This window comes from Ptychodera flava, unplaced genomic scaffold (genome assembly GCF_041260155.1).
Source record: "Ptychodera flava strain L36383 unplaced genomic scaffold, AS_Pfla_20210202 Scaffold_114__1_contigs__length_228029_pilon, whole genome shotgun sequence".
NCBI classification, from domain to species: domain Eukaryota; kingdom Metazoa; phylum Hemichordata; class Enteropneusta; family Ptychoderidae; genus Ptychodera; species Ptychodera flava.
The window spans coordinates 70,076-93,993 of NW_027248296.1; the positions used below are offsets into that span (position 1 = coordinate 70,076).

General features: G+C 36.8%; 1 protein-coding gene across 1 annotated transcript; it reads right to left on the reverse strand.

Moving 5' to 3' along the window:
* Nucleotides 1-4,332: 4,332 nt before the first annotated feature.
* Nucleotides 4,333-23,878, reverse strand: LOC139126655 (uncharacterized). The gene is made up of 8 exons (XM_070692720.1): nt 23,743-23,878; nt 22,642-22,816; nt 20,627-20,839; nt 16,068-16,147; nt 7,463-8,094; nt 5,981-6,173; nt 5,228-5,493; nt 4,333-4,525 (listed from the first exon to the last, which is right to left on the reverse strand). Exons 5-7 carry the CDS (start codon nt 7,469-7,471, stop codon nt 5,321-5,323), a joined length of 375 nt encoding a protein of 124 aa, XP_070548821.1. The 5' UTR covers nt 7,472-8,094; nt 16,068-16,147; nt 20,627-20,839; nt 22,642-22,816; nt 23,743-23,878; the 3' UTR covers nt 4,333-4,525; nt 5,228-5,320.
* Nucleotides 23,879-23,918: the final 40 nt, after the last annotated feature.

Below are 23,918 nucleotides of genomic sequence, written 5' to 3' on the forward strand. Positions count from 1 at the left end.
TTACGGCAGAGATGATAGAAGCTTAATAAAGTCTCTTACTGCTTAGAAGTGGTTCAAAAAAGTCATGATAGAACGGATGTAGTGCTATGTTGTCTTGTATCAGGAATAAAGTGACCAATATGCTCGGTAGTGTTTGGCAATGCCGACCACTAAAAGTGGCGAGGACTAGAAAGTGGGCCGTTAAATTTAGTGACTCTTAGCGGGCAGCTTGTGACAAGTGCCCAATAAAGAGCTGACTATATTCCCTACCTAAAGTACGGCAATTTCAATGGTTATACACAGTTAGAAGACTTCGAGTTTGCCATAGAGTACTACGATTTGCCTGTCAGAAAAGTAAATAAAGACAAAAATTTACAAATTTTATTCTGCGTCTACATTTAACAGAACGAAAAACAGTTCCCACTTTACGAAAAACCCACGTTTTTCCAAATTTTGACCAAAAAAATTTGAAATTAGCAACATTTAATTTCTTGGTTTGCCTAATTTAGCTTAAACATGAAAGAATACCAAACTTTGTTGTGAACATCTTAATTTTTTCTTTGGTTTTTGGTATGTTGCAATAATTAACTAGAAAATAGAGTTTTGATTTTTAACGGGAAAATCTTTCATTGTTTCGATGATCATAAATAAAAGAGTTTTCATTGCATGAAAATAGGATTAAAATCTGATGTTCAAGTTTACATGTTGTGATACCATCTGATCTCACTGTTTTCCTAACAACATCGAGATTAATAACAATGAAACTCTTCTGTACTTAAATTTTTTCAAAGAATTTTTTAAAACGATTAATTGCTAAAGATATTTAAGGGTTTTCCATTGAAAACATTTATTTTTATTCTTGCTGCAATCATTTTCTCTCATTTTTTTTCTATTTTGTCAGAGGTTGTGAAAATTAAAGTGAAAAGTGAAAATTATCCTCTATTTTGCATCATACAAACTTTTTTTTATTTCCAAATGTTAGCTTTTGGTAAAAAAAATTGATTTTTGAAAGTTCACTTTGAACCATAGTTGAACCTTGGCATTCCAAACACATATTCACTTTAAAGTTCAAGTTCGACAAAAGTTGAACCTCGAAACTGACAACACGTATTCTCTTTGAAGTTCAAGATCGGCAAAGTTGAACCTTGGAACTGACAACACATATTCACTTTGAAGTTCAAGTTCAACAAAAGTTGAATGTCAGCACTCTCAACACATATTCACTTTGAAGTTCAAGTTCGACAAAAGTTGAACCTTGTAACTGACAACACATATTCACTTTGAAGTTCAAGTTCAACAAAAGTTGAATGTCAGCAATCTCAACACATATAGACTGAAGTTCAAGTTCGACAAAAGTTGAATGTCAGCAATCTCAACACATATAGACTGAAGTTCAAGTTTGACAAAAGTTGAACATTATCATTCTCAACACATTTCCACCTTGAAGTTCAAGTTTGACAAATGTTCAAGTTTTGTTGTTTTGTCAACATTTGTGTTAAAGTTAAATCATTCATTTAAAATCTCAACCACAGAGACGATCCTTTCATTTAAAGCTGATTTATTGCCTTTTGAAACAAATCATACGATTAAAGTAAAAGTGTAAATTTCAGTCAGAAAATGTAAAATATCCATATCATTGTACACACACTAAAAGAAAGTTAAAATACCAATTATGCTACCGTGTGGCTAATATTCGCTCGGAATGGTACACACTATTACTGGTACCAAAGGTCAATGATGGATGATGTTTTATCTGTTCAGAGCAGCAAAATTCTGAGTTGATGTTATGACAATGATTTCTACAGTGCAACCAGAAAAACAAGAGTGACATGAGCAAATAAGGTCTACAACATAAGTACAGAAGATAAACTTTAGAAACATGCATATCAACTTCTACAGCGATGGGACATGCAGATCCTATGTACATTAGCAAATGCAATAAAAAAATCAGAGAGGGCTTGACAATAAGAAAGGTGAGAGAGTTGGGAAATGTAAAGTAGGTGAGTTCTTTACATCATTGTGATACTTTTAACTGCTATCAGTGCTGTTGTCATTTGAACGTAAACACAACTTAAAGCGCAGTGGTCGTCGCTACACATGCTCCTGAGGGGGTCCCCCTTTGTTGAAAACATATCTGAGAATGCCGCATGAGGCTACAGGTTGATTATTATGTTTGCGATATTGCCACTGATATGGCGGCTGATTTGTCACAAGCATACCACCTTTCCAAATCTAACACGCAATAAAAGGTCAATTAATCTAAGTTAAATATCTGCTGAATATTGAACAGTAATTACACGCCAGATTGAGATCACATTTGATCATGATTTTCTTGAATCAGTTGAATGGGGCTCGCTCAAGCCATGGAGCTAAACACTTAGCCGTACGCGTATATATGCCAACAGACTATCAATGACCCGTCAACGACATAGCTAGCAGGACGAGAACTGTCATTTCAAGAGACCTAACAGGAGTACAAATGACAAAAACGCAAGCTACAGAAATCTACAGCTCGCAGAGCAATGCCCGCTGCAGCAAGAAGCATCTGTTCTGTGGTCTGCATAAACGTTGGTGTCAAGAAACCAGGAATTATCTTGGATCCAATTTCTTATCAGTTCTTGTGTGTCTTTCATAGTAAAATTGTATTCATTATGCTAATATGAAAACCCCAGCTTTGTTTTCTGAATCAGTTGTCACTCCAATTGATACCAAATATGACAAAATTATGTTCACAGCCTTAAACAATGTCTCACAACATGGGTTGGTATAGATCATTGAAGATCACAGACTGAGAAAATTTCCTAGATTATACTAATTTCGCCAACGCTTTGAAAAGATCTTTCAGGACTTAATTACCAAATTACAAAGCTATCAGACAAGTAGTTCTTGAGAACAATTTTTCTTCACTAAAAATGACAAAATTGATTTAAAAATATGTTTCCATCACCGAAAATGACAACATTGTCTTAAAAATACAAATTTCCATATTCCTGGACTATTTCCACATATCCAAGTATTGTCACCCCTGGCATTCTGTACACCAAATATAAAAAGCTGTCTGTCCAACAGGTTTGAAGAAAAAAAAAATTTCGTTTTTTTTTACCATAAATAACAAAAGTCTTCAAACTGCAAGTTTGCCTATTTTGTCAAAATTTCAACAAATTAGAAGGGTAACACCCTTCCAAATATCCAACCCAAATTTGAGAGTGATTTTGCCAACAGTTTCAGAGAAGAATAACCTTTACTTTTAAGAACTTTTAATGAGAAACATAATAAAAAATTTCAACAAAAATACATAATTCAAGAGATCGTCACAATATACATGTGTATAAGGATTACCTAAGGTACCAGGTTCTTGAGTTATAGATTTTTGACCCTTTTCACATTTTTTCAGCTCGTTAGCATAATTTGGGCAATGCAAACTTCATTTGAACAAAATCCAACCTATACCCATGGATGCATCAACACACCAAATCCTAAGCTAAAGAAAAGTGCAGCTGTTTTGCGAGTTTTGATATGAACGGACAACTTTTCCAACTTTTCCCTGGGGCTACCAATATCCATGAAATGGTAGCCCACACGGACTACCAAAGACCGGGACATAAAATTCAGCCAGTACTTGGCGTGCAATGTCCAATATGTAAACTGACGAACTTGAATGACAGGCACTGAAAGTGATGGTCAATGAAAGTGCATTTTCATTGAATTTTGAGCATAATATATCAATCAAGGGCAATATGCCTCCTCCCTTTTAGCACTGCTACAGTATGTCTAGTCTCAACGTGCTGAGAAGGTCGTGGTCGTTGTCATGATGAATATCAAAATTTTCATACAACTCTGAGAATGAAACGAGTTGTCAATAGATCACCAAACTTTTGAGTAGCACTGTTGTCCAAAAAAAGGCCAAAATAAGATTGTCTCTTGTCACTGTCTCTTGATATCCCTGTTTGCATGTCCGAAAATACGAAACAGAAAACGGAAGTACTATGCAGCCAGTGATGAAAAATTCAATAACTATTGCATCAATAGTGCCAACCAGCATTGTTAAGAAAAAAAAGGGAAAAAAAAGAAAACCACTTCGCCGCATCACTATTGCTGAATGTCAAGGACCAGAAAGTGCAAGTGGACGTACCAGGGGAAAATATTAATTTCAAGCCCTGCATTGGTATACTAAATGTATGCTAAAAACTGTAAAAACAGCATGTTGGAAAACACAAGTCTGAAACTGCCCACTCTAGGATGGCCTGACTAAGTATGGCCAAAATAGTATCCAAATTTTACAATCAAAGATTTCATAAAGACCGTATCAGATTAACCTGGTAACATCTACGCGATTTGAACAAACCTTACAATGGTTACCCATAGGAACCTACAGTCTAAATCTAAAAGAACTTTCATTCTGAGGTATCTGTTCCGAAACTCATGTCTTCTACTGCTGCGTATGCAGCTGACTCGCAAATAAGTTATGCATGTTTAGCCTGACGATGGTCAATGTCCACTCCGATGCAGTTTCTGGAACACTGCATTGCTGCTGCTACAGCAGAACCTGAAACAAAGAGAATAAACATCATTCAGACTTACACCAGCTAATTTTTTTTTCTGTAAAAGTATCTATTGTTTAATAATTTTAAACCTTTTCCTGCCAAGTCCATATTTCAACATCAGGTCAAGAATGTAAAACTAGTGAAGCACAACATATTCCATATGGTGTATTTTTTAACATATTATTGAACTTTTGAAGGGTGTTGAGAACATAAGTACTGTAAACTTGATTTTTTTGTGGACTAAAGATGCTATAAGTATAACAGACCAAGCCAAGCGGGTGAAATTACATATGATTTTGGCTCAATACTACTTTGTACTGACTTGCAAGATGGGGGAAGTTACATGTGTGGCAGTAAAAGTGTTAAATTTGAGATGGCTTAAAGGTCAAATATGCACTGTAAATGGGAAGATCGGAAGAGTTCTGACTTAAATTTGACAACACTAATGCTGTCTATTTCAGAAGGCATCTTGTAATGAAAATATATGTACAAATTTCAAGTCAAGATAAATGTTTTTCTTCACAGTATCAATATGAATCAAAGCTTTACAAATTGCACCTACTTTCTAACCCAACAATGTTTGCTTGCAAATTGATTTCTACATTATTCATTTACAGAATAATTCATTAACAATACAAGTATGCAAAATTGATTTTATTTTCTAACTGAACGTAATATTTTGAGCCACAGAAAAGCTTTCTAACCTGTGCCACAGCAAGCGTCAAGTACCCATTGCTTCTTGAAGGAAAATAACTCTATCAGCGTTGTCATCAGTTCTTGTGATTTTTGAGTTGTATTTATGACTCTTCCTTCTTCATCCTTGTGCAATGTGGGGGACTTGCATTGCCATATGTTGCGTCTTTTCCCTGATTTATCCCCTCTGTGTTGATGTGTTGTCGCCGAAGTTGTCTGTCTTGATTCCAGTAACCGATGACAATGGGATGAACTGCATTGGTTAATGTAACAGAATCTGGGAAAAGAAGTCATGGTTAGATTTTTATGCAATTGGCTGTGTGTAGGTTTATTCAGTTATTGGAATGTTTTTGATTTTGCCTAAAATACACTCTTCCAATAGCATTTATATGACAGAGTGGAAATTAACATCATCCACAGTTGTTAGCAAGAAGAAATGCTAGATATTTGATCCATGAAACCAGTAAGAGTTTCCATACACTAATCTGCCAATCAGCAGTACAGCCTGTCAACAGCGGTGCCATTTTGTTGAGATGACCACATCAAAAGAGACTTTGGTTGAAGTTAATTTCCGTTGATTTTTATGCTAAAAGTTATTACTCTTACATAATAATAATGTCTTTAAGATCATACTTCAAATTATAAATTGGCCGCTTAAGAAAAAAAGGAACAAACACAGCTATTAAGCCCTTTATCAACAACATTATTATCATATCATGGCCATGCTCCTTCTCAATGCTAGTAACACATAAATTCTACTTTACCTGGCACAGCATCTTCGATATGGTAAAACCCTAGGTCTACCTTGCAGTAGCCTGCAGCTTTTAGCGTCTCCTTAACCATGCTTATTTCATGCATTTCGCACATCACAAGTATGGTGTACTGCGGCAGGTTGACACTGACATTGAGATTTTTGATAGTAACCACAAATGCCTTCACTTCCTTCTGGTCCCATTCCTGTGTGTTTAGAAAGAGTCAAATACCCCTTTAGAAGATGAAATCTTATTGGAGTGAACGGGAAATATCAAAGAGTAATGAGGAATATTTGGAATGTAACATTGTTCAACTGGTTTACATTATAGTAGATGTTGGGTATGTGTTCACTGCACCCCTTTCTATCAAAGTATATGTAGCATGACACAACAACCCTTAAATGGTTCTCCTTCCAACAAGTTCACAATGTTAGATGAGTGGAGGCCCTGTATCTTGAAAACTATTTTGAGGAGCCCGACATTTAAACAATGATTGCTGATTTTGGTGTAATGTAACAACATCTCCATTAGGTAATACATAGTAACATGTTTACTACATATAAAAAATATTTTTTACAAAAAATGGCCTAAAAAATCACAGCTGTGCATTTTTCTCATAAAAATTTACAATATCTGATTTGAATTATCAAAAGGGGCCTGTATACCAATTAGACAAGTACTAGCTTGCAGTTCACAGAAATATTTTTATGCAAGCATTAAAGCACATGATCTGCAAATTTTGGCATTATTTTCATTATTTATATTTATCAAAATATATGAAGTTCACTTCATATATGCACTTGCTATCACTCATGCATATCTGTCTTGAACTGGTCAAAATCTCGTGGTATACCATCGCTGGGGGTGCTTTATTATTGAATATCATACCAGTATATTGATGGCGCAAATATAGCTATCTGATTGGTTGTGACATGAAAAAAGTGGTATATTGGCGATATACCACAACCGGCATACGCGCGAATCTCACATTGAACAAAAATCAGTTTTTTGATGTTACATGCCAGAATTTCAATATACTGGTATGATATAATATCAATAAATCACACCCAGCGACGGTATACCATGAGATTTTGACCAGTTCACTTCATATATGCACTCACTATTGGTCGTGCCTATATGTCATGAACTGGTCAAAATCTCGTGGTATACCGTCGCTGGGTGTGATTTATTGCTTAATTAGAGCACTGTATATGCAATAACACAAATTACTTCAAGTACGAAATTGTTACATGTGTAAGTGAAGATTACACAATAAATGCAACTTAAGTAGCATATACTACTGTTCTCTTGGAGTAATTTGTATTATGTTTTTATATACCTACTTACACACTGACATATATATGTACATATATATATATATATATATATATATATATATATATATATATATATATGTGTGTGTGTGTGTGTGTGTGTGTGTGTGTGTGTGTGTGTGTGTGCGTTTGCGAGAGAGAGAAAAACAAATTGACTTACCATCGGCATATCAAGGATGACAAGATCAACTCCAGTTTCGTGACAAGTCAGCTCTTTCAGATGTTCTGGCGTGAACTGCAGAATATCACCCTCTGTGATGACAGCTTTGCATCTATCTTCACCGAGGAAGCACACTTTCTTCCCTTGGGCACTGTTGGTGACTTCCTCTCTCTCTACTCTTAAACGATGACAGTATAGTTTATGAATACTGCAGGTGGGTTTGGCCTAAAATTGTGGACAAGAAATCTTGCCAAGCTTTCCCTACTAGTCTCATCTGGATAGAGAGTTTGTGCTTCCTCCCATGTTGATATGTCCATTTGGTGAAGGAATGCTTTTTGTACTAATGCAAGTTTGTTGAGCACTTACCCTTCCTTATGCATTTCAGCGATTGATAGATTTCTGTCTCTCACATCTGTAAGAAGCGCTGTTACTGTTGCAGGATCAAGTGTTCTAATCGGTCTGAAAACATATGATGGAATGTCGGGCTTTGAGATACTGTCCTTCACCTTGCACTTCTGACCTTTTAAGGAGCTGTCTTCACTAATTGTGAAGATGTCTTGTAATATCTGATGTGTTGGGTTACTCATTCCGGCCAAAAAGCAGGCTACGTCCACCAAAGGACTTCCTTTGCTCTGTGAGTATATAGGTTGCAAAAGTAAAGTAAAAAATGAACGGACTGTAGCATTTCACACGAGGTTGATATCAAACATACATTACATAAAAACAAGAGAGCTGAAAATTTGCTGTTGCTTATATATATACGCATAAGGCGGATGATGGGATTTTTTGATTATAATAATTCATTGTTTGTATTTATATTTCCACGGATAGAAACAGCACATCAAAAAGTCAATAGCTTTTAGATAATTAAAACAACCTAGTGGGTGATATAGTCTCAATATGATACATAAGATAATTTTGGTAATAATTGATGCTGATTTGCCAATTAAGGTAGGATACTACCTATGGATAGCGCAATTATGCCCATTCCATTGTTTTGCATGTAAAAATGTTAGAAACCACCCAAGACCTAACATATATAACTCAGAGTGTACAGATGTCCTTGTGTGAAATTACACTGCTCAATGCTAAAAGCACAACATTATAAATCACTTCTGGCACAAAGTAATAAAAGGTTATTCACATTATACTACTAGGATTTACGTCCAAGTACATTGTTCCGTGGAGGTATAGTCGCATCGTAGACAATACCCCACTGCAAGATGTACTCAGACAAGTCTGGGTAATTTGTGAATAACCTTATACATCTCGTAAGTCAAATTTCACCAGAATCAATCAAAATTTAAGTGTTTTTAGGATTTTTAGGATGCCTGTCTTACTGTGAACTTAGTGGCTGTGAGCAGACTGGGAACGCATTAAGTGAGTATACTAACAACACAGAACAACATATCAATCCACAGAGTGCAGTGCATGTAATAGAAATTGTCCATTAGTGGCAGAATTTCACCGATCATTACCTGACCTTTTTTACTTGGTGAAGTACTGAATGTTTTAGCATTATATATATACGGTAACAGTGAATTTCAAATTAGCATAGAATTACATCTGTTTGGGTGGTAAGAGAAACATGTCTGGCGGTAGAAAATGACGCCATCTGCATGCATTACAAACGTTCTCCTTTGATAGATATTGCAACAATTTACGCCAATATAACATTCATTTGGTTAATGTCAACTGAACATTGTCACTATTACTCTGCTCCTATTAAAAAAGTCATAGGTACACTGATGCTTGAACATTCTTACATTGCCAGTGTTTCCCCTGGATTCCAAAATCTTGTAGCAAATTTGGCTAGAAGCCCTCAAACATTATTTGCCAAATCAGATATTCAATTAGCCAAGCAAAATGAAATGACGTCATTTCTCTCGTTAATATGCAAAAATAAATATTTGTCTGCATTTTCTGCAAGCATGACGGAAATAAGCCCTGTTAGTGCTACTATGAATACTAAAAGTCACACCAATTTATGGTTCAGATTACAAGGTGCCAAAATCAGCCACGTATAGCGCATACAACATAAAATTTGTCAGAATTTCAAGCGATACTTGTTGAAAGTTCAGTGTATATCCAGCTATATTTAGTAACAAACCTGAAATGGCTATCAGTGCTATACTGTACATATTGCTATAGACAACGGCATGAAACCTGGTTCAGCATACTGGTTTTTCAAATGGATCAGATATCCATTCTCGTAGCAGTTCAATAGCAAAATACGCTAAGACTTGAGAAATGTTTGCATTGTAGACTTTGGATACATTTGCTCTAGGCTTAAATTTGGCAAGTGATGCTCGGACAGCACACAGCATATCAATGACGCTTGGGTCAGGGGTCATCATCAAAGACGTCAGTGCGTATTCACAGCAAGCTTGAATCATGCTACAGACCACGGAAAACGCAGATCATAAATCCAAAATTTTGAAGTCTATTATGTAAACATCACCATAAAATATATAACAGTTTGATATGGAGAAACATCTTTTTGTTTCACTGATGACAAGTTAAATGCTCAAATATCCTGATAAGACATGCGGATTTGCACAGGAATGCCGAAGTACGTCAACTCGGCTGACTAGCCCCAACGAGCGACCTTCTCTGAAAATCTGTTGACGATGTCACGTCACAAAAATGACAATTCTCGCGAATAAATCTTTAAGGAGGCAATTCACACAAGAATCTAACGTCAGTAAAGATATTTTCTTGTTGGCAGCAATACACCACGAACATTTATGCTGTTCAGGAGTGCCTTACTCGCTGTACGTTTAAAAAATGCCATGCGGTATAATACTTTTGACCCTGCCGTTACCTAACTTTCCAAGTTCACGTTCGACTTTCCTACTCTGATCATAATCTTTCTTTCCATTTAATAGCTTTACTTGCGCTTAGAACCTGCGTTAAGGGTGGTTCTCCCCAATATTGGTGGAGCAGCCGAAGCCAAAAGGGAAAGTTTGCCGTTTCGCTTAGTTTCACCGTCACAACGATCCTTCAGGTTGACGACGACATGGCTGTCACATACTGCATAGAGGAATCCCTATGCACATTGCGCATAGTCCAATCCAAAACTTTGAAACATTTTAGTCAAGTAGTCATGGTGTACGTGCCTCACTTCTGGTTTGTGAGCTATTACAATTTTATTCATTACTGTATGTGTTACAAATAGGATCTCCTGACATACAAGGTCAGGTATATACAGAGATAAATTATTACATCTCAAGTTGTAATGCAGGACAGTGTGCGGACACCTTGATGACGTCATAGTGCAATTTTAGATTCGCAAATTTGGTTAATTTTTGCCAAATTCTTCTCGCCAAATGCTACTTTTTTCTCACACTTGTGATTTGGCGAGCGGGAAGCGGAAACACTGATTGCCTTCAAGTTATCACATTTTCTGTCGATAAAACTGTGCAGTGAATGATATGTTTTTAATCGCTACAGTGTATATAGGTCGTATGCTTATTGATGTTTCCTACACTGAATGTGTTCTGTAAGCCAGAACAGTGGACGTCGTATGGGTTAAATTGTTGCCAAATCTATCAAAGGAGAAAGTATGCATTAGATGCAATTGGTGTAATTTTTTTATTGCTAGAAACGTTTCTTCTAATCACCTAAGCACATTGTAATTCCAAGCTATTTAGAAATTCACTATAATTATTTTTTTTGCATATACATCATATATATATATATATATATATATATATATATATATATATATATATATATATATATATATATATATATATATACCACCAAAACTTGTTTGTATCTTCTCAGAGGGGTAAAGTGCTCGATGCAGGGATGCAGAGCAATATTACAATAAATATGAGAACACATCAAGTATGTTTGGTACCTATTACTCGAGTTTCACGCATACACGCGATCGTCAGATAGGTAGATTTTATTGTGTGAAATTTGCTTCAGGTGCTTACATATAAGTGTCAGGTTGGGTCAAACCATTTGGTGTTGTGGGTTGGATTGAAATTGGACAAGTAAAATTTGTTTTCGTGTCGGCACTTGGAGACCAACTCCGAACGCTTGTTTAAAAGGCTAGATTTATCTGCATTGATTATGAATAGCTTCTCTGTAAGACAAAGGTTGCATTTCTTATGAGTAACTGCTTGCTTTTGATAGGATTGACCATGATATGTTTAATGGTTTGTCCTGAGATTTCAAGTGACAGACATATTTTGACAATTCTGTGCTGTTGGCGTATGCCTTACTTCGAAAAGATTGGACATGATTTGCATAGCGTGTTTTAAATGTGTTGTCAGTTAGACCGATGTAATGTTTCGCCTCATTGGCATCGCTTGTAACAGTAGCTTTATAGATTATAGATTTAGACTGGCAAGCCCCCTGGAGTGGGCAATTGGTCTTGATGCGGCACTTACATACGTCAGTGAGTTTTCTATCATTGCGCTGGGTGACCCGTTTGTTGTGTGATTTTATAATGCTGCCCATGTTGTGCATGCAGCTGTAGCTTAATTTGACTGTATTTCTGTTAAGAACTTTATGTAATTTACAATCCTTTGGAAATGTTTCTCAAGGAGACGGAAGAATTCCTTTCCGACGTTGGTTTTCACACTCTTACTGTAGGGTGGGTTGTACCATGTAATTCTACGCTGTCTGCTCCTTGTTTTCTTTACCGGCTTGTCAACACGTGTGTAATTTAGCTGGTCATCGTACCCACTGGCCTTAAGTGCTTCACTGTAAATATCACTGCATGCCTTGTTGAACAGACTCTCATCGCTGGATATGGAGGAGATGCGCTTTCCAACTGTATCGGGGATGTGTTTAATTATGGAGGGAGGGTGGTTGGATTTCTTATTGACATATATCGTGTTGTCGTTAGGTTTTCTGTATGGGTAGTATTGGCCGTTGCTCAAGTTTAGAGTTATGTCAAGGAAGTTCACGATACTTCTGTTTACATCGATGGTTACTTTCAGGCCGAGGTCATTGAATGTCTTTGATAAGTCCTTTTTCATTCTATCTGCTTTTCTGCCAGTGGCGTTCTTGATTACACCCAGGCCGTCATCTCTATATAGGCCAATATTGTTTTTATCGAAGGATGAAGCAAGTATGTTGAGAATATAAAGCCCCACCAGTTCACATACCTCAGCTCCGTCATAACTTCCCATTGTAACGTCATACAAATTGGTGCTATCACGTTTCATCCATGGTACAGAGTCATCAAATAGGAGTGATTTCCTTGAATGCATAATGATATCAACATCCCTATCTGCAATGGTGGTGTGTTGCGTTGCAAATTCAAGCGATTTTTGTAGCAGGGATTCTGAGATAGATGGGTAGAAATTCACAATGTCGAATGTCACGAATTTGAATTGCATCTTGTCTTCTATGTTTTCAAACCAGCGGATGACTGATGTTGACTTTCTCCATTGGTTTACAGCTGTGATTGATCTGATGGTATTATTTATTCTGTCAAGGATTTGTTTACTTACTCTACCCATCTCACTCTTCGTGGGGTTGATGAGTCTGCACGTTGGGTTGTTCATGAAGTTATCTTTGTGGTCTTTCGGCGTTATAAATGCCTGTTTCATAGCCAGTGTGTCCATTCTTTCATCAATATGTAGGTCATGTGCGATCCGTTGTGCTTCCATGTTGATGTTGTTACATGCGTCAACGTCCGCTAGTTTATATGACTTAGTGATGTTCTCACGTAACAGCTTCTGGTATTGGTCTACTTCAACCTCGTAGAAATTGCGTGTCTTGTCAGCAGGGATGAATATCTTTTTCGAGCGTTTGATTTTCTTGATGTCCTGACCAAGGCCTTTGAGGAATGTGTCATTAACCTTTCGGAATTTCAAGTTCTCTATCATATGTAGTAGGTCATTTTCGAACGGTTTCAACTCCTCGATTTGGGGCGGTGATTTCCGTGAGTTAAACCCATAATGGTCGTCGAGGACTGGTTCTTCATCTTCGTTGCCTTTCTTCTTAAAAAGTATACTCGCCATCTGACACGTTTTATGAAGCTCTCTGTCTTTGCAATGAGATATTTCATATACTCCCTCACAGGTGGAATTGGAATGTTCTTCATGGAGTATTTGAAGCAAATTCGTTCCATACTTGACTGCTGGTCCGGAGAATAATGACAGTGCTCAACAATGGACTTAGGAGCGTTGTACACCAAACTTGTTTGTATCTTCTCAGAGGGGTAAAGTGCTCGATGGCGAGTATACTTTTTTAAGAAGAAAGGCAACGAAGATGAAGAACCAGTCCTCGACGACCATTATGGGTTTAACTCACGGAAATCACCGCCCCAAATCGAGGAGTTGAAACCGTTCGAAAATGACCTACTACATATGATAGAGAACTTGAAATTCCGAAAGGTTAATGACACATTCCTCAAAGGCCTTGGTCAGGACATCAAGAAAATCAAACGCTCGAAAAAGATATTCATCCCTGCTGACAAGACACGCAATTTCTACGAGGTTGAAGTAGACCAATACCAGAAGCTGTTACGTGAGAACATCACTAAGTCATATAAACTAGCGGACGTTGACGCATGTAACAACATCAACATGGAAGCACAACGGATCGCACATGACCTACATATTGATGAAAGAATGGACACACTGGCTATGAAACAGGCATTTATAACGCCTGAAAGACCACAAAGATAACTTCATGAACAACCCAACGTGCAGACTCATCAACCCCACGAACGAAGAGTGAGATGGGTAGAGTAAGTAAACAAATCCTTGACAGAATAAATAATACCATCAGATCAATCACAGCTGTAAACCAATGGAGAAAGTCAACATCAGTCATCCGCTGGTTTGAAAACATAGAAGACAAGATGCAATTCAAATTCGTGACATTCGACATTGTGAATTTCTACCCATCTATCTCAGAATCCCTGCTACAAAAATCGCTTGAATTTGCAACGCAACACACCACCATTGCAGATAGGGATGTTGATATCATTATGCATTCAAGGAAATCACTCCTATTTGATGACTCTGTACCATGGATGAAACGTGATAGCACCAATTTGTATGACGTTACAATGGGAAGTTATGACGGAGCTGAGGTATGTGAACTGGTGGGGCTTTATATTCTCACATACTTGCTTCATCCTTCGATAAAAACAATATTGGCCTATATAGAGATGACGGCCTGGGTGTAATCAAGAACGCCACTGGCAGAAAAGCAGATAGAATGAAAAAGGACTTATCAAAGACATTCAATGACCTCGGCCTGAAAGTAACCATCGATGTAAACAGAAGTATCGTGAACTTCCTTGACATAACTCTAAACTTGAGCAACGGCCAATACTACCCATACAGAAAACCTAACGACAACACGATATATGTCAATAAGAAATCCAACCACCCTCCCTCCATAATTAAACACATCCCCGATACAGTTGGAAAGCGCATCTCCTCCATATCCAGCGATGAGAGTCTGTTCAACAAGGCATGCAGTGATATTTACAGTGAAGCACTTAAGGCCAGTTGGTACGATGACCAGCTAAATTACACACGTGTTGACAAGCCGGTAAAGAAAACAAGGAGCAGACAGCGTAGAATTACATGGTACAACCCACCCTACAGTAAGAGTGTGAAAACCAACGTCGGAAAGGAATTCTTCCGTCTCCTTGAGAAACATTTCCCAAAGGATTGTAAATTACATAAAGTTCTTAACAGAAATACACTCAAATTAAGCTACAGTTGCATGCACAACATGGGCAGCATTATAAAATCACACAACAAACGGGTCACCCAGCGCAATGATAGAAAACTCACTGACGTATGTAAGTGCCGCATCAAGACCAATTGCCCACTCCAGGGGGCTTGCCAGTCTAAATCTATAATCTATAAAGCTACTGTTACAAGCGATGCCAATGAGGCGAAACATTACATCGGTCTAACTGACAACACATTTAAAACACGCTATGCAAATCATGTCCAATCTTTCCGAAGTAAGGCATACGCCAACAGCACAGAATTGTCAAAATATGTCTGTCACTTGAAATCTCAGGACAAACCATTTAACATATCATGGTCAATCCTATCTAAAGCAAGAAATGCAACCTTTGTCTTACAGAGAAGCTATTCATAATCAATGCAGATAAATCTAGCCTTTTAAACAAGCGTTCGGAGTTGGTCTCCAAGTGCCGACACGAAAACAAATTTTACTTGTCAAATTTCAATCCAACCCACAACACCAAATGGTTTGACCCAACCTGACACTTATATGTAAGCACCTGAAGCAAATTTCACACAATAAAATCTACCTATCTGACGATCGCGTGTATGCGTGAAACTCGAGTAATAGGTACCAAACATACTTGATGTGATCTCATATTTATTGTATATATATATATATATATATATATATATATATATATATATATATATATATATATATATAACCGTGAAAGCCTTTTTGTTGTGTCTTGTTGAGACCATCCTCACTTCCGATTATATATATATATATATATATATATATATATATATATATATATATATATATATATATATACACACACACATATATACATATATATGTGTGTGTATGTGTGTGTGTGTGTGTGTGTGTGTACTGCTTCATGGCATTAACTTCTCACCTGGTTTAAAATCAATCCACAAGTTGCCTTCCACTTCTTAATATCTGCAATGTTTCTTTCAACTTCCTACAAATTGCAACCTACAATAAATAGAGTACGACATTTTACCACAAATACAATACAAATAACTAATTACTGATGGTACTAAATTTACCCAATGGAAAAAAGTCAACTGATCAAGCAGTAGGGCAAATGAGAAATATATACTCAAGAAAGACACAACGTGCTAAAAAAGACTCTATCTTTCTTGACAGTGGCCTGTGGTTTCGAGTACGACTTGCAGGATCTCTATTTTACATGACTTTGGTGATGAAAAGATAATATAATGTGCCCCACTAATTTTTGGGAAGTTATACTATAAACAATCAAATATGGAAATGACTGAAACAAGAAAACTGTGCAGTTTTACAGCAAATTTTAAACTACAATCAAAGTCCACCCAAGATATCAGTAAACTAACTTCATATGGTATGAGACAAGCATTTGACCAAAGAAAATGAAGTTGAGCCAAAAAAGGAGACAACTGTCTTTATTCTTAACACATATCCCTTTCCTGTTAATTTCATAAATAAACATAATTAGACAATTAAGAGCCCCAACAAAATCCAATGCTACCTTTGAACAAATACAGATTTCACTTTTAAAAATATTAATTTAACAACGATTCACAAAACTTGGACCTTATGTTTGTTATAATAGGTTTGAACAAGTAGTGTTATTGAGAAGTTATTGCTTTTTATAGAAGACTAGGTTTTCATAAACACTTATAATGATTTGTGTGCTTTGGTTGATACAGTGCACATAGAGACTGTATAATGTGGTAATACAAGCCGATGTACAGTATCAAGGTTGGAATGGTCTTTTTTGGCAGTATAAATGTTAAGTACCTGGTTTGCAATGACAAGTTTTTCAGTTTATGAAGCTACTTTGGCAGGTACAGAAAGGTACTTGATGGAATTCAAATGATCATCTTCTGGAAATTTCTTGGCAGTTTCTTCTGATGACAGAATAACTGTATGATAGGAATTGGTGCCTGTCAACTAAATGTTATGAAGGCATGTCATCAATAAACATGAGACCTGTGTCAAAAGTATCTCTGACGAGTGAAAGACAAAGACTTAACAAAATTGCTCAAATCTGCAAAATCAGCTTACTATAAAACAATATAAACTGCCTCTAAATTTTTGTATTGTCATATAACCATATTTAAAATGGAATTTTAAGGCACATCTGTGAGATTAAAATTTTCCAGATAATCATCCAAACATTTATTTATAACGCAAAAAGGCTGCTTACATTTGGTGTGATGTTAGAGCTTTGACCTGCCTGAAGGACAGACTGATACACATACAGTCTCACACTGATGTGTCTGCAGCACTTAGAGATTAACAATTACCACCTAGGATAGTGAATTTCCTTTGTTGTGACACTAGTCAGGACTACATGAAGAATTACCCATATGTCTACAGAGGCATTACTGAAAGCTAAGAGCTGCAATGTAATATTGCTTTGTTTGATCAACATTCCAGCCCCGCGCCCACACAAAAATTGACCAATTTGGGATTATGGCTTATCAACCAATTTCATTGTTGCTGCCGTTTTTCCTTAAATGTTTGGTTAGTCCTGTGTACTTGACACCTTTCGGGAAACTTGTACCTGGTTGGTATAAAGGGCTCTTCCGATAATTTTTTATGACCCCTCGTGCTGGTGAGGTGTTAAACTTCTTTTTAACAGTAGTATAGTCTCGGCTATACACAAGTGATCAGTATTACAACAGAAAACACAAAACTCGAAAGCTATCTAGAAGCGACAAAACTCGCACTTCTAGAGATACCCTTTCAAACAAGGAAACAGAACATGTCGCGTGCTCAAAGAATCGCGATAAACAAGCTTGCAAACAATAGGCTAATTACAATAAAACCCTTCGACAAGGGTCGAGGCATCGTCATCGTAAACACAAAAGATTACGTACACGAATGCGAAAGACAATTACGCAACACCCAGTATTATACACAACTAGACAATGACGACACAGAACAAACAGTAAACAAAGTACACGAACTATTAAACAAAATGTACGAGAAAAAACACATCGACCATGATACTTATAAGTATCTCGACGAAAAAACATAAAAATCCGTACCCCGCAGTGGTACTTACTACCTAAAATTCACAAACCGCCGCCCGAAAACTCAACGTTTGCAGGGAGATCAATAATTAGCGGCTGCTCTAGTCCCACTAACAGAATCTCAGAATTCTTGGATTACTTCATAAAACCATTGGTCCAGCAACAACCAACGTATTTAAAAGACACAACAAACTTCATACAAGAAATTGAAAAAACAAATGTCCCCCAAACATGCATTTCTTGTAACACTCGACGTAGTATACACAAACACAATTCACGACGAAGCGATTCGGCTAGTCAGTGAAACATTAAACTCACAAACCTCGCTTCAAACAAATTACGGTATCAAAAATCACCAAAGGAAGACTTGATAGAAATGCTTTCACTAATTCTAAAACACAAACAGTTTTGAATTTAACAAGCAATACTTCCGTCAAACCCGCGGTTGCAGCATGGGATCGAATGCGTCTCCAGAAATTGCTGACATTGCTTTCATGAACTTGAAAAGAGAATAATCGTAAACAACAACAGCAACAACATTCATTTCTGGAAAAGATTCAGAGATGATGTCTTTGCAATCTTTCTGGGAACACAAACCGAACTCACTAACTTCATTCAAAAAATCAACACAATGCACCCAACGTTTAAGTTTTCACACGAAAACTCAACACAAGAAATTACATTCCTAGATGTAGTAGTTTTCAAAGGTGCAAGATACCACAAAGAAAATATCCTCGACATCAAAACACATACTAAACCAACAGACACATTCCAATTTCTACATAGAGAATCGTGTCACCCGACAGCAACATTTAATGGCTTTATCAAAGGTGAAATCCTTAGATACGCTCGCACTTGTAACAACAATGACGACTTTACTAAAAAAGTCGCTTTCTTTAGAAACAAACTACTCGACAGAGAATACAAAAACAACGAAATCACGAATATAACAGATAAAATAAACCACAGATTCGTAACACACTAACAAACCGTACAATTACACGTAAGGAAACAGCAAACAAACTCATATTCAGTACAACTTACAGCCCCTACATAAAAACAAAAGATCTTAGGCAATTCTTTTGAAACATTGGGCTGAACGGGAGAAGGACTCAACTCTAAGGAATCTATTTCCAGAATCACCAAGAGAAACAAAAACCTAAAAGACACACTGGTCAAAACAAAATTCACAGAAGTAAAGAAACAAAAAACAAACAAACCAGACCACCAAAAGGACTCACAACGAGACCCAAACATTGATATTCTTGCCTCGCTATTCGATGAGCAAGATCACTAAAACACATTAAAATAAATATTCACAAACACAAACTAAGGAAAGAATCTTCATTGCGACTGATGAGAAACCACCACTCGGGTTTCGAAACGCAAGCGTCAAAGGGCCACTCTATCAACTTTGTAACACCATAGGTCCGGCTGCGTCTCGCCATAAGCTTTCCCCACACACAAACAAAACTTAACCGTACACACTAATCCAAACTTCCCTACAAATATCCGAGGCGAAACAAACATTTTTTATTAACACAAACAATCGGATAAGAATGTAGGAACACATTTTCGAAACGAACCAAACACAAACGCGACACAAAAACATTTTGGATAGTTAGGTGGGGAGCCTCTTTCACACTTTATACAGACAAGCGTGAGCATCTAGCGACTGATGAAATCTGCTGATGATATCATGAATATGTAATTAGGTGAAAGTGGCCGTCGACGCATCGCGACTGGCAGTGGCGCTGCACTTGATATAGTCGGGTGTTTACCGTATAACTGGAACAGCCGATCGTTTGCTGAGACGATCAAAAGGTGTCAAGTGCGCCTCCGATTAAAGTAGTAAAGTAAACTATGCATAACTAATAGACGGGGCCCAGAACGTCGTTTCAGGCCCAAACGACACTCTGAGCCCCGTCAAGTTCTGTGTGGGCGCAGGGCTGTCATGAATTGTTTGAAGTCACGAAAATCACAATTGGCAGAAGCTTAACAGACAGAAGTGGGCACAGAAGTATTTGAAAGCCTCTTTTCTTCTGATAGTTATAATTCTTGTCTCAATTTAGTCTCATTAATATACTTTTGTACATGTTGGATAGATAACAAACCAACCGCGCGTGCTCCTTTATTTTCTGATCAACAGGAATAACATCATTTCAGCCTGTATTAACCCTTTGAGTGCCATATTGTTCCCTCCAAAATTTTAGTGCATTTTGTAAATTTGTGTATAATTTTCTGTAATTTTTGTAATAGATTTGGACTGAATTGACATGATATCATATTGGCTTCAGTTTTTTATAACAATTCTGAGAAAATGTGAAAGAAATTGTTTGAGTTTCATTTTACAGAGGTGACAAAAATTGACATTGGCGCTCAAAGGGTTATACATGTATTTTTAGGGTGAAACAAACTTGTGGAAACAAACCTTGTCCTTCAACGTTTCAGCATGTCTGTATTCCCCAGTTGAATTGTGCTTCACAGCAAGCCACTGTTTCTGTTCAGCACTTAGTCCACAATAAACCACACAATTTCGACTCTTGAATCGTTTATCTGATGAATATTTTGTTGATTTGCTGATTTCTTTGGTTGCTTCGAGGCAATGTTGACCACCAATCACACCATAAGTATACCCATTGATCTGCAATAGAAGGTAAAAGGTGTAAAATACAGGACATGCAATTTAAAACCAATGACATTTTGAAAACCAAAATTATGATATGAACACAGGGTAACTTTCTGGTATCCAGACAACTTCCAACTATTACAGATGCCTATCTTTTTCAGTATAGCTATCATCTCATCGGTACAATTTTCTCATCTGCCTGGTAGGAGTGAAAGTTGAATCAGGGAGTTGCATGGAAAAATGCACATAAAAAATTCTATTGCTGTCTGCCACATTAGGTAATCCAGAGCCATGGCGTCTACAATTTATTTTTTTAAATAAATTTCCACTATTACAGATGCCTATCTTTTTCAGTATAGCTATCATCTCATCGGTACAATTTTCATCTATCTGCCTGGTAGGAGTGAAGTTGAATCAGGGAGTTGCATGGAAAAATGCACATAAAAATTTCTATTGCTGTCTGCCACATTAGGTAATCCAGAGCCATGGCGTCTACAATTTATTTTTTAGGCAAAACACCACAGATTGATTAACCCGTGACCTGATTGCTAATGCAGCTCTGCTGTGGCTATGTACACAATAAATTTTTGAGACACATTATTGATGAAGGTGGAAATTTTTGTTAGTTTATTTCAGTGGCCAGACAAAAAATGGCAAAAGATCACTGTGAAATTACACTGATGAAAACTCAATGTCCACAACAAGTTTGCTTTTCAAACAAAACCTGATGTAAATGCAAGTTAATAAAGAGCCTTACGAATGGTTGTCTAAAAACTTAAGGTCAATTCTACCTTGATGCAAAAAATTGTCATTGTATGTTTACTGGAAAAATATTGCACTGCCGATCTACATATATAACCATTTTGTAGGCTGCCACACAACAATATACATGCATTCCTTTTATGTGTACGATCTGCAAAGTTGACCTGTGGTTTTGGTTATGGTGAAATATTGGTATGGCAAAGTTCATATTCTAATACCTGAAAGCGGGATATAGAACATAATATAACCATGTCTGTATCACCTCATCCTAGTGATGTTTACTGTAAAATATCAGCAGTGATATTTCATGGTAAATGACAAGAAATGCAGGAAAAACGTCATCGGTTTTGGGGTATTCCCAAACTACATTTGCAATTTGATGGTAAATAACATTAACAAACAAAATGGCTGTCACTCTCCCCTTGTGAAGCGATGTCACCAACGTAAAAATTTGAAGGGCTTTGAGGAACATGGATATTTAAATATTTATGCACAAGGCGTAATTAAGTAAAGCCTAAGAATTTAAGGTTTTATGTCAGTATTAGTAAAATTCTGGGCATGGGTATATGATAACTTGGCTATTACCCAACATTACCCGTTCCTTGCATTGTATTAGCATTCGTGACAATTGTGCTGTGCCAGACACTTGACTTTGTCTCATGTCTGACGCAGCACAAATGACACTCATGCTGATACAACAAAGGAACAAGAGATATTGGGTATTATATCATACCAGTATATTGATAGCACAAATACAGCAATCTGAATGGTCGAGACGCAGTAAGAACAATTGTATATTGGCGATATACATCGGCTGGCATACGTGCAAGCTCTAAGCTTGAGCAAAAAACCCCTTATGACGTTCCATGCCAGAATTTCAATATACTGTTATGATATAAAAGCAACATCACACCCAGTATAAGAGATTTGACCAGTTCACTTCATATATGCACTCACTTCGCTCATGCATATATGTCGTGAACTGGTCAAAATCTTGTGGTATACCATCGCTGGGTGTGCTTTATTGATTGAATATGATCCATTTTATGTAATACCTTTTTACTATCAAAGTCCACACTACATTCCACATCTTCAACCACTACACACAAAGGTTGATAAGCTTCATCCGCAAATTCCTCCATCTGTTTCTTCAGATTCTTTAAAACAAGGAATCACACTCTCGAATGTTGTCTCGTACTTGCAACACATCGATATTGATCTTGTATGTTCCTATTCCAAAAACAACATGGAAAAAGTCAGACAGAACAAACTTACATACATGGCGTGTTAAATACAAGCAATGTAATGATAATGTTCAATAGAGCAACATCAGCATCAAAAACATTTTTGCATATTAAATTACAATTTAAAGAAATCTGATTTTGGTCATCCCGAGGGACCTGTACTCTAACCATTAAAGGAGTAGGAGAGGCCGTTATGGAACAGCTTTGAATGTAAAAAGTTGATTGACAATGGACACTGCCACACATCCATCTATTAGCTTCTCTTCACTGACAGCACTGCTAATAAATGTAACTAACTTGGCAAATGCAGATTTTAAGTGGACTGTTCTTGTCTGTCAACACAAAGTGCATATTTCAAGTGCACAATTGACATTACGTATGATGCAATTCTTACAGCAAAGCATCGGTGAAAATTTTCGTTCATACGTTGCATCAAAGGTTAAATCAAACATCTTGATTTTATAATGAATGTTTTCAACATTTTTGTCACAGCATGGACACTCAGATAATAGTCTATGCTACCTTGTTGAATTACATGTTTTAGGAGACAACTAATAATAAGCTTGGAAGTTAAAGGAGCCTCAACGCTAGCACTGTACAGACCACCCTGACAAACTTTAGAAGAAAACTACAAACTACTTCCAAAACAACTTCAAAACTAAACACATGTTACCATGTAGAAAATACTTTGTTTCTTTTAACTTGAGAATCACATGTGAAATATTCTGTAGACTACTGTTTCTTGATTTTCACATCAGTTTTCAAACTTACAGATCGAAATCTGCCCTTTGCTTGATGTCAGTTTAAATGTTAAATGAAAACAAACATAATAGCACCTTTGTGTATGTCCATTTGTAAAATCCAAAAAAATAATCATGTAACACTCCATGCAGCAAGCTTTCAAAAACTTACCACAATAAGCTTCCTGGACTTCTTTTGCCATCTTATCCTGAAGTGAAGCACATGAATCACATTTCTTCTTCAGCGAAACACTTGGTACTTGAGTATCAGCAATTCGTCTTTTCTTTCCCTTTCGTGGCTTCAAGGGTATGCTGTGAACAAAAAAGCAATATCCGCATTCATTATTG

Bases quoted from the DNA above. Each gene is read 5' to 3' on its own strand.
- LOC139126655 (XM_070692720.1), bottom strand. The intron at 5,494-5,980 runs GTAAAGTAGAAT...TTCTTTTCCCAG, and splicing joins TATCGAAGATGCTGTGCCAG to ATTCTGTTACATTAACCAAT.